Source organism: Rhinopithecus bieti, unplaced genomic scaffold (assembly GCF_001698545.2).
Source record: "Rhinopithecus bieti isolate Rb0 unplaced genomic scaffold, ASM169854v2 scaffold_24306, whole genome shotgun sequence".
NCBI lineage: Eukaryota > Metazoa > Chordata > Mammalia > Primates > Cercopithecidae > Rhinopithecus > Rhinopithecus bieti.
In genome coordinates this window covers 3,372,578-3,384,518 of record NW_016811898.1, presented here as the reverse complement: position 1 = coordinate 3,384,518, position 11,941 = coordinate 3,372,578, and the positions used below count along the sequence as shown (strand labels likewise).

General features: G+C 41.6%; 1 protein-coding gene across 1 annotated transcript in view; it reads left to right on the top strand.

Annotated features, from left to right (window-relative positions):
* The first annotated feature begins 5,704 nt into the window (after positions 1 to 5,704).
* CKAP4 (cytoskeleton associated protein 4) overlaps positions 5,705 to 11,941 on the top strand; it is a 33,570-nt gene continuing 27,333 nt past the window's right edge. The window contains exon 1 of the mRNA XM_017895300.1: positions 5,705 to 5,799. Coding sequence (XP_017750789.1) covers positions 5,705 to 5,799 — 95 coding nt within the window. The remainder of the gene's footprint in view (positions 5,800 to 11,941) is intronic.

Genomic DNA, 11,941 nt, shown 5'->3' with positions numbered 1-11,941 from the left:
GAGTTACATCCTCACCAATTGCCAACCAGAGAAGAAGGAGGGCTTCGGTGCTGGTTTGAAAAATCCCAGTGCTGGGTTGGTCAGTCTTTAGTTGTGTATGCTGCCCTGGGGTCAGAGGGTAGGTGCACTGCCTGAGGATCATAGGATCTGTCAGGAGGTGGGGAGGGAGGGTTGCTGGTCGGGGAAAAAACCACTAATTCCCATTACAGTGACCATCTCAATGCCATCAGAACCTCGTTCCCATTTCTGCTAGTCTCCAGCGTGGCCGAATCAAGGATAGAAGGAGCTGTTTCACCTGTGTTTTGGCATTATATGTCACAGTTTTCTTTTCTATTTTTGAGATATCGTCTCACTCTGTCACCCAGGCTGGAGTGCCACGGTGAGATAATAGCTCACTATAGCCTTGAACTCCTGGGCTCAAGCCATGCTGCCACCACAGCCTCCCAAAGTGCTGGGATTACAGGCATTTTCTTTATTGTTTTTGATCTCAGCTAATTTCATAGGCAAAAATAATAATCTATTGGTATTTTAAGTACTTCTCTCTTTCTTTTCTTTTCTTTCTCTCCTTCCTTCCTTCCTTCCTTCCTTCCTTCCTTCCTTCCTTCCTTCCTTCCTTCCTTCCTTCTTCCTCCCTCCCTCCCTCCCTCCCTCCCTTCCTTCTTTCTTTTTTTGATGGAGTCTCACTCTGTTGCCCGGGTAGAGTACAGTGGTGTGATCTCTGCTCACTGCAATGTCTGCATCCCAGGTTCAAGTGATTCTCCTGCCTTAGACTCCTGAGTAGTTGGGACTACAGGCATGCACCACCATGCCTGGCTAATTTTTGTTTTCTTTTGCACAGAGATGGGATTTCACCATGTTGGCCAGGCTGGTGTTGAACTTCTGGCCTCAAGTGATCCGCCCACCTTGGCCTCCCAAAGTGCTGGGATTGCAGGCATGAGGGAGCCACCATGTCTGGCCTACTTTCATTTCTTACATCACAAGTGAGGTTAGCAATATGTTCCTAAATGTGAAGTAATTGTATTTCTTCTCTTGTGAATGTTTGGATCTTTTGTTCATTTACCTTATGGACAAGTTATTTTTAAATCTCTTTATTCAACAAATATGTACTCATTTGCTGTTATAGGTCAAGCATTTATAGATGCAGAAAATATAATAGTAACCAAGGCAGACAGCATTCCCATGTTTAGGGTACTTACCCTCTATTTGTATGGCCTGTTTAGAAAATAATATACTAAGTCTTGCTTGTCATATTCACAATGAATATTTTCTTATAAGCTGTTTTATTCTTCCATACAGTAGTTTTACATTTTATGTGGTTGAATCTGACCTACTTTCCCCTTTTAATAAAATATTTTCTTCCATGCTTAGAAATTTCATTTCCTCAGCAAAATTTTAAGATATGATTCATTTTTGTTATTTCTGATTTTCCTAGTCATGAAACTTTTGTGTTCAATTATTTAATTTATTTATAATTTATCATAGTGTATGGGGTGAGCTGAGCATCTACACTGGTTATTTTTTCCAAACATTGAACACTTACTGAACTGTACCTTTTTTCATTGATTTGAACAGATGACAATAGGCAGAACGTTGATCAGTGGAGAGTGAGATGGGGGTTGTTGAAGGGCAATTGGAGTTGCTCAGTTTAGATAATCTGGTAAGGGAAATGGCAAGGAAATGCATACACACAAGGCATTAATGCAGGCAGAGTTTGTCTGGAATAAAAGGTCCATATGTTATAGTGATTCTTAACCAAGGATGGACAAACCTGTTGACTGGGGAGCTCTAAAGACATCCTTACGCCTGGGCTCTACCATTAGGAGGTTCAGTGTAGAACTGGGACTCATTTATTTATCTTTTTGAAACAGGGTCTCACTCCGACACCCAGGCTGGAGTACAGTGGCACGATTACTGTTCACTGCAGCTTCGACTTCCCAGGCTCAGGTGATTCTCCTACCTCAGCCTCCCTAGTAGCTGTGACTACAGGTGTGTGAGCCACCACGCCCAGCTAATTTTTTGTATTGCTTGTAGAGATAGGGTTTTGCCATGGTGTTCAGGCTGGTCTCGAATTCCTGGGCTCAAGTGATCTTCCTGCCTCAGACTCCCAAAGTTCTGGGATTACAGGCCTGAGCCACCACTGCTGGCCAACTCATCTGTTATTTATTTGTGTATTTATTGTTATTATTATTATTATTATTATTATTTTAGACAGAGTCTCACTCTGTCACCCAGGCTGGAACACAGTGGCGTGATCTCAGCTCACTGCAAGTTCTGCCTCCTGAGTTCAAGTGATTTTCCTGCCTCAGTCTCCTGAGTAGCTGGGATTACAGGCACGTGCCGCCACGCCTGGCTAATTTTTGTATTTTTAGTAGAGACAGGGTTTCACCATGTTAGTCAGGCTGGTTTTGAACTCCTGACCTTGTGATCCGCCTGCTTTGGCCTCCCAAAGTACTGGGATTACAGGCGTGAGCCACCGTGCCCAGCCAACTCATCTGTTTTTTAAAAGCTTCCCAGGCACCACTAATGTGGGAAACTGTGGGAGATAAAGCTAGTCTGATAAGTAGGGAACAGATTGAGAGAGATAGCGATGCCAAGCTGAATCTAGTTGAGGGCACAGCTGAAAAAGCATGGACTTTGGGCTCAAGCAGATAGAGGTTTCGATCATATTTTTACCAATGTCAGGCTATGTTATCCAGTTTGCAGGTCTTCTCTCAGAGTCTTGTTTTTTTCTTTCTTTTTCTCACCTTGAACAAAATTAATAATATCTGCTTAACAGGTTGTGATGAGTCAATGGGAAGTCGAGTATAAAAATACCTGGCTCAGCACCTGATGCATGAATGAATTCTGCCTTCTTCCTCTTGAATGAGCCTTTGGTCTATGCCAGACCTGCCTCATAGTTGCCTTTGGGATGAACTAATGTAAGACATTTCCAGAGAAAACATGCGAATACATGTCAAATTGATAAATGGAAAGAGATCCAAGTTGTCTTTTAATCCCAGAGGTTTCCAAAACCTTCAAAGAGGTTGTGCCTTTTAAGAGAGGAACTCTTCTTCCTTAGAGAAATGGAGAGAAGCTTTGAATCTCCCAAAGGCCTTGCCTTCATAGCTTGACAAAGGCAAAACTTGGCTCCACTACAAGCCACCTCAGCTCAGTTGCAAAGATAATCCTAGCCCCTGGGAAGCTTAGCCTGGGAACCAAGGTCAGCTGTTATGAAAATAACACAGCCATAGTCATTTTTATAAAAGAAAATTCCTCATTCAAATCTGTTTTCAGAGCAAATAATCTCCTTTCTTGAAGATGGAAAATACCATTCCTTCTCAGGAGATCCACCCTCCTTAACTTTGTATCATTGATATTCATTCAGTGATTTGACAAATATTTATTGATGTCACTTCTGTTTGACAACTACTTTAGAACTGGCCTCTATACAGTAATAATTTTAAACCAATTTCCCATGCCTCCCTGTATTATAAATTGATACCAAATATTTATTTTGGGATTGGGTACTAATCAGCATTCCTTGGAGGTCACCCAACCAAGAGGTACCGTGACTGGAAGAAAGGGAGAAAGATTTAAAATCAGACACGCATGGTCTCAAACCTTGACTCTTGATAGGGACAAGCTGTGTGACTTTAGGCTAATTGTGAAGACACTCTGACTCAGCTTTATTTTTCTCTAAGATGAGAACAATGTCTTTCTCACTCCAAAGCCAGTTTTCTCTTCTTCAGAGTGGCATTCGGTTGGGTGGAGAGGAGGAAAGAGCTCATTCATCCCAGAGGATGGGAACTGGTGAGGTACCAGAGGGACAGAAAGAGACAACCAGCCTGCCCAATAAATGGAGAGGGAGGTGTATTTGGGAACAATGAGAGGTTACTTTGGAACAGTGGAAGAAGAGCCCTTCTGCTTGATACACAGATCACAAAAGCCCAGATTTAGAATGGGTGTTGTGGAAGTCCCTGGGCAATGGTGGGGCTTGAGCTGCAGAGGATGAACACATTGAGACAATTTGCAGCTGAACTGAAAGCCTCCTAAGAATGGAGGGTTCTCTTCTGCTCTGCTTTTACTGGATGTCAGAGAAATAGATCAAGAGAGGATGGCTTTTTGTGTGTGTGTGTGAGAGATGGAATTTCGCTCTTGTGGCCCAGGCTGTAGTGCAATGGCGCGATCTCGGCTCACTGCAACCTCAGCCTCCTGTGGCTGTTCAAGTGACTCTCCAGCCTCAGCCTCCCCAGTAGCTAGGATTACAGGCTCCTGCCACCACGCCTGGCTAATTTTTTGTATTTTCAGTAGAGACGGGGTTTCACTGTGTTTGGCTAGGCTAGTATCGAACTCCTGACCTCAGGTGATCCACTCGCCTTAGCCTCCCAAAGTGCTGGGATTACAGGCGTGAGCCACCATGCACTGCCGATGGCATTTTTTCCACTTGCAGAAAGAACGAGGAGACCTAGGCTTATTGAAACAAGAGAGTCTTAAGTCTGACTTTCTCACTGTGAGAAAAGTACAAGATTACCTTACTTCACCAAGGCGTCTCCTGTCTAAGACTTGAAATCTCCCAGCTGGCAGAGGCTCAGAAGGGAGTTCTTTAGCAACTCTCAATCTCTTTCATGTACAGCAGGTCTTGAATAATGTCTTTTCATTCAATGTGGTATTGTTTAAAGTTGATGAAAAAAAAAACAATGGATTCCCAGCTGGGCCACTGTTGGTATGGAGTTTGCAGGTTCTCTCCATGTCTGCGTGGGTTTTCTCTGGGTACTTTGGTTTCCTCCCAAAGATTGCAAGTCAGTTTCACTGGCATGTCTCAATGGTCCCAGTATGAGTGAGTGTGGGCATGGGTGTGCATGTGAGTGTGCCCTGTGATGGAATGGCATCCTGTCCAAGGTGGTTTCCGGTCTTGTACCCTGAGCTGCTGGGAGAGGCTTCTGCCACCTACAACCTTGAACTAGAATAATTGGGTAAATAATTATCTTTCTTGTTTTTATTAATCTTTCTTAAATGTATGTGTAGCTCACATGTATTTCAGTGTTTACTATGATAAGTGTTTTGGTCTTTAGAAGTTTGGTGACACTTTTTTTTTTTTTTTTTTTTGAGAGAGTCTTGCTCTGTCGCCCAGGCTGGAGTGCAGTGGCATGATCTTGGCTCACTGCAACCTCTGCCTCCCTGGTTCAAGCAATTCTCCTACCTTAGCTTCCCAAGTAGCTGGAACTGCAAGTGCGTGCCAACACATCCAGCTAATTTTTGTATTTTTAGTAGAGATGGGGTTTCAGTATGTTGGCTGGGCTGGTCTCTAACTCCTGACCTCAGGTAATCTGCCCGCCTTGGCCTCCCAAATTGCTGGGATTACAGGCTCACATGAGCCACCACGCCTGGCCTGTTTGGTGATACTTTTGTGACCAGAATAGGGTGTGGAAACTTAACTCTTGTTTATATCAATTAGCCTATGGTCAAATTGGTTTTGTTATATGTTATTTTGCTTAAAGTTGCAATTTCCAAGAACCTATGAACAATGATAAGTGAGGACTTAAGCATCCTAGATATGTCTACTGAGTTATTGCAATGTCACTGTGGTTGAAAGTTTCCTGGTGAGCTCTGGTTCCCTCGTTCTCAACTACCTTCTTTTTGGCAGAATCCCTTCAGAGGTGAATCTGCATTTTAAACAGCACGCTCCTCATTCTGGCTGCTGGGTCCTGCATGATACTCCAAAGCCATGGGGATGCTGGGCCTGGTGCACTTGCCCTTCCCTCGAGGGATCCTCCTGGTCATGGACCTATACAATGAAGGAATCCAGGGGACTGATTGGAAGTCAGAGTCCAAACACTAGACTCTATCATTTTGAAGGTAGAGGAATTAAACTAAATAAATACACTACTGCATTTATGTACAATTCTGGTACCACTTTAAGACCTGATGACTTTTTAGAGCAAAAAGCCCAATGTAAGGAAATAGTAAGCTTCCAATGCAGCTAAATCTCAAAGGATAACCAAGTGGTAATGGTTAGGGACAGCAGCCTCCACAGGACAGTGAGATTCAGTTTACTAAGAAGCTTCTGGGCTCTTACTAGGTGGCAGGTCTTGTGCTGGGTACTGGGTGATGGTGATGGTGATGAGAGAGATACAGAGATAATAGTGGTAACACACATGTGCTAAGAGCTGATTACGTGCTGGGCATTGTGCTAATTTATCTGTTAATTCAATAAACAGTTAGGGCAACATAAATACTTGCTGAATGAATTGCTCGCTTGCACCAGCTCTCCTGGCCTCCTTTCTGTTTCTTGGATGCACCTCAGGGCCTTTGCATTTGCTCTTTTGTTCTGCCTGGAAGGCTCTTCTTCCATGTATTTGCTTGGCTGGCTCCTCACTCCTTCAGGTCTTTCCTCCAATGTCGTCTTCTCAGTGAGGTCCCTGAACACTTAATCTAAAATTATAACCCCTGTCCCAATTCCAGGCCCTTTCTGTTCCCATTTCTCCACTTCACTTTTTCCTTTTAGCACTTAGTACTACTGTATCTAGGATGCTGCCTTTAACTTTTTTGTTTTTTTTGATGGAGTCTCACTCTGTCGCCCAGGCTGGAGTGCAGTGCCGTGATCTCCAGAGTGCAGTGGCACAATCTTGGCTCACTGTAATCTCCACCTCCTGTGTTCAAGCGATTCTCCTGCCTCAGCCTCCCGAGTAGAGTAGCTGGGACTACAGGCGCATGCCACCACACCCGGCTAATTTTTGTATTTTTAGTAGAGATGGGGTTTTCACCATGTTGGCCAAGCTGGTCTCAAACTCCTGTCTTGAGGTGATCCACCCACCTCAGTTTCCCAAAGTGCTGAGATTACAGGTGTGAGCCACCATGCCAGGCCATGCTGACTTTTACTAATGCACTATTGTCTGTCTCCCTTGCTAGCCTGAGAGCTCCATGAGGGCAGGGACTTTGGACTGCTTTGTTCGCTTCTGTAGTCCCTTGGCCTAGGTCTGATGCTCAAATTTGTTCCATGAATTGAATAAAAGACATTCTTTCTTAGTTTTAGTTATGTGCTCCACCCAACAATTAGCACCAGGATAGTGCAGTGAACAAGGCAGACAAGGTTGTTCCCTCCAGAGGCCTAAGGCCTGTTGAGGATAAGATACCAAACTAACTACACAATAATCTCCATTCTCCTGAAATAGACAATGCTGGGTGCTTTGCTGATATCGTGTCACTGAAACCTTACCACAACCCTAGGATGTGGGTACCATAATCCCTAGTTTACAGATGCTCTCTTTGTTTTTCTACAGTTGAAAATACCCAGATAGCCTCTGAGTTACAGAGAGAATGGACTTATTTTGTTGGCACGTATTGATGATAACTATATATGTAACCTACAGTTATAATGGCCTTTTTCGTATTTACTGCTTCCCATAAATACTGTTAAGAATTATCCTACTTTATAAATTAGGAAACTGAGGCTTAGAGAAGTTGGATAACTTACCAGAGCCACACACCTCCTAACTCTTCTAGATGGCATCAGAGCCAATCTGTATCCTTAAAATTCTTCTCCATTATAAGGAATCCAAATGATGGGGGCACTAGTTGGACAGGGAGGGGTAGTCAGGGACTATATTCCTCTAGAGAAGGAGACCACTGGGACTTACAGGTTGTAGGACTAGGGAGAAGAGCTTGAACAACGGACAAAGGCTTGCACGTGGCTGCAGGGCAGGGAGTGGTAGGGTGAGTAGAATCCTGGGTGGGTGAAGAGGCATAGTTTCCACACTTCCAACCCTAACCCCCCACACACTCCTGGCCATTACGGTTTGATTCTAATAAGGAGATATGGCAGATCCCTGAGCAAGGCAAGGGCAGGATGAAATAGGGCTTCTACAGCTATTTTTTCATCCTACTCATTTAGAAATCAATCATGTCCATGCATCTCTTCTATTTTCTTGGTTAAATTAGCAACATATGTTTATAATGTATTATCTGAACCTATCATAGAACATTGCATTTGTGTATAATACCCACTTCTACTAACCACTTTCAAAGCTTTGAGACTTTCCCAACATTCTGTCCACCTAAAGAATGGGTACTCTGGGCTGGGCACAGTGGCTCACACCTGTAATCCCAGCACTGTGGGAGGCTGATACAGATGGATCACGAGGTCAGCAGTTCGAGACCAGCCTGGCCAACATGGTGAAACCCCATCTCTATTAGAAATACAAAAATTAGCCAGGCATGGTGGCGCATGCCTGTAATCCCAGCTACTCAGGAGGCTGAGGTAGAAGAATTGCTTGAACCCGGGGATGGAGGTTGAAATGAGCTGAGATCGCCCCACTACACTCCAGGCTGGGCAACAGAGCGAGACTACATCTCAAAAAAAAAAAAAAAAAAAAAAAAAAAAAAAAAAAAAAAAGCCTGACAATGCAGGATGCTGAGAATCAGAACTCTAGCATTCTTAAATATTTTTCTTATTTTTAATTTTCGTGGGTGCATAGTAGGCATATATATTTGTGGGGTATATGAGATATTTTCATAAAGGCATGACATGTGTCATAATCACATCATGGGGAATGGGGTATCCATCACCTCAAGCATTTATGCTTTGTGTTACAAACAATCCAATCATACTCTTTTAGTTATTTTACAATGTACAATTAAATTATTATTGACCATAGTCACCCTATTGTGCTATCAAATACTAGGTTTTATTCATTCTTTCAAACTGTTTTTTGGTACCCATTTGATGTAGTGTGGATATTTGTCCCTACTCAAATCTCATGTTGAAATGTAATCCACAATGTTGGGGGTGGAACCTCGTGTGAGGTGTTTTGGCTTATCGGGGCAGATCCCTCATGTCTTGGTGCTGTCCTTGCAGTAGCAAGTGAGTACTCACAAGATCTGGTTGTTTAAATGTGTGGCATCTCCCCACAACTGTCTCTTGTTCCTGTTCCTGCTATGTGAGATACCTGCTCCCCCTTCACCTTCTGCCATGATTGTAAGCTTCCTGAGGCTTCCCTAGAAGCAGATGCCAGCACTATGCTTCCTGTGTGGCCTGCAGAACCATAAGCCAATTAAACCTCTTTTCCTATAAATTACCCAGTCTCAGGTATTTCTTTACAGCAATGTAAGAACGGACTAACATACCATTGACCATCTCCACTTCCCCCTTACTCACCCACCCACCATCCCATACCCTTCCCAGCCTCTAGTAACCATGTATCTCCATGAGTTCAATAGTTTTAATTTTTAGCTTCCACAAGTAAGTGAGAAAATGCCAAGTTTGCCTTTTTGTGCCTGGCTTATTTTACTTAACATAATGACCTCTAGATCTATCCATGTTGTTGCAAATGACAAGATCACATTCCTTTTTATGTCTAAATAGTACTCCATTGTATATAAATAACACATTTTCTTTATCCATTCATCTCTTGATGGGCTTTTAGGTTGCTTCTAAATCTTAGCTATTGTGAACAGTGCTGCAACACACATGGGAGTGCAGATATCTCTTTGATATACTAATTTCCTTTCTTTTGGGTGTATACCCAGTAGTAGGATTGCTGGATCATATGGCATCTCTATTTTTAGTTTTTTGAGGAACCTCCAAACTGTCCTCCGTAGGGTTGTACTAATTTCCACTTCCATCAAAGGTGTATGAGGCTTCCCTTTTCCCCACATCCTTGCCAGCCTTTGTTATTGACTGTCTTTTGGATGGAAGCCATTTTAACCAGGGTGAGATGCTATCCCATTATAGTTTTGATTTGCATTTCTCTGATGATCAATGATGTTGAGCAACTTTTCATATAGCTGTTTGCCATTTGTATGTCTCCTTTTGCAAAATGTCTATTCAGATCTTTTGCCGATTTTAAAATCAGATTATTAGATTTTTTCTTAAAGAGTTGTTTGAGCTCCTTATATATTCTGGTTATTAATCTCTTGTCAGATTGATAGTTTAGAAATACTTTCACCAATTCTAGGGTTGTCTCCTCACTTTAGTGATTGTTTCCTTTGCTGTGCAGAAACTTTTAAACTTGATGTGATCCCATTTGTTCACTTTTGCTTTGATTGCCTATGCTTGTGGGGTATTACTCAAGAAATGTTTACCCAGTCCATTGTCCAGAAGAGTTCCCTCAATGTTTTATTATAGTAGTTTCATAGTTTGAGGTCTTAAATTTAAGTTTTTAATCCATTTTGATTTGATTTTTGTATATGGTGAGAGAGAGGGATCTAGTTTCAGTCTTCTGCATAAGGACATTCAGTTTCCCCAGCACCATTTATTGAAGAGACTGTCCTTTCGCCAATGTATGTTCTTGGCACCTTTGTCAAAAATGAGTTCACTATAGATGTATGGATTAGTTTCTGGGTTCTGTATTCTGTTCCATTGGTCTATGTGTCTGTTTTTATGCAAGTACCATGCTGTTTTGGTAACTATAGTTTTGTAGTGTAATTTGAAGTCAGGTAATGTGATTCATCCACTTTTGTTCTTTTCGCTCAGGATAGCTTTGACTATTTTGGGTCTTTCATGGTTCCATATAAATTTCAGGATTTTTTTTTTTCTATTTCTGTGAATAATGTCATTGGTATTTTGATAGGGATTGCACTGAATCTGTAAATTGCTTTGGATGGTATGGAGATTTTAACAATATTTATTCTTCCAATCCAGGAACATGGAATATCTATCCATTTTGTATGTATGTCCTCCTCAATTTCTTTCACCAATATTTAATAGTTTTCACAGTAGAAATCTTGGTTAATTCCTAGGTATTTACTTGTATTCATAGCTAATGTAAATAGGATTGCTTTCTCAATTTCTTTTTCAGATTGCTCGCTGTTGGCATGTAAAATGCTATTTATTTTATACATTGATTTTGTTTTATGCTTTTGTTTGTTTTATTTTGTTTGTTTGTTTGTTTTTGAGACAGAGTCTCGCTCTGTCACCCAGGCTGGGGTGCAGTGGACAGTCTTGGCTCACTGCAACTTCCGCCTTCCAGGTTCAAGCAATTCTTCCTGCCTCAGCCTCCCCAGTAGCTGGGATTACAGGTGCCCTCCATCATGCCTGGCTAATTTTTGTATTTTTTAGTAGAGATGTGGTTTTGCCATGTTGGCCAGGCTGGTCTTGAAATCCTGACCTCAGGTGATCAGCCCACCTTGGCCTCCCAAAGTGCTGGGATTATAGGCATGAGCCACTGTGGCTGGCCTATATATTGATTTTGTATCCTGCAACTTTACTGAATTTGTTTATCAGTTCTAACAGTTTTTTTGGTGGAGTCTTTATGTTTTTTCAAATGTAAGATCATATCATCTGCAAATAAAGAAAATTTGACTTTTTCCTTTCCAATTTAGATGCCCTTTATTTATTTATCTTGTCTGATTGCTCTAGCTAGGACTTCCAGTTCTATGTTGAATAACAGTGGTAAAAGTAAGCATCCTTGTTTTGTTCCAGATCTTAGAGGAAAGGCTTTCAGTTTTTCCCCATTCAGTATGATACTAGCTGTGGGCCTACGGTATGTGACTTTTATTATGTTGAGGTATGTTCCCTCTATACCCAATTTTTTGAGGGTTTTTTATCATGACGGGATGTTGAATTTTATCAATTTTTTTTGGCATCAATTAAAAGAGTCATATAGTTATTATCCTTCATTCTGTTGATTTGATGTATCACACTGATTGATTTTTGTATGCTGAACCATCCTTGCATCCCTGTGATAAATCCCACTTGGTCATAATGAATTATCTTTTAATGTGTTGTTGAATTTGATTTGCTAGTATTTTGTTAAGGATTTTACATTAATGTTCATCAGAGATATTAACCTGCTAGGTTTTTTTTTTTTTTTTTTTTTTTTTTTTTTTTTTTTATGTGTTTGGTTCTTGGGGGAAATGAAAGCGGGTAATCTGGCCTTAAAGTAAAATGAGTGTCAAAATTAATTTCTTTCCACCTCTATTTCTCTGAATAATTTGAGGTAGGATTGGAATTAGTATTCTTTCA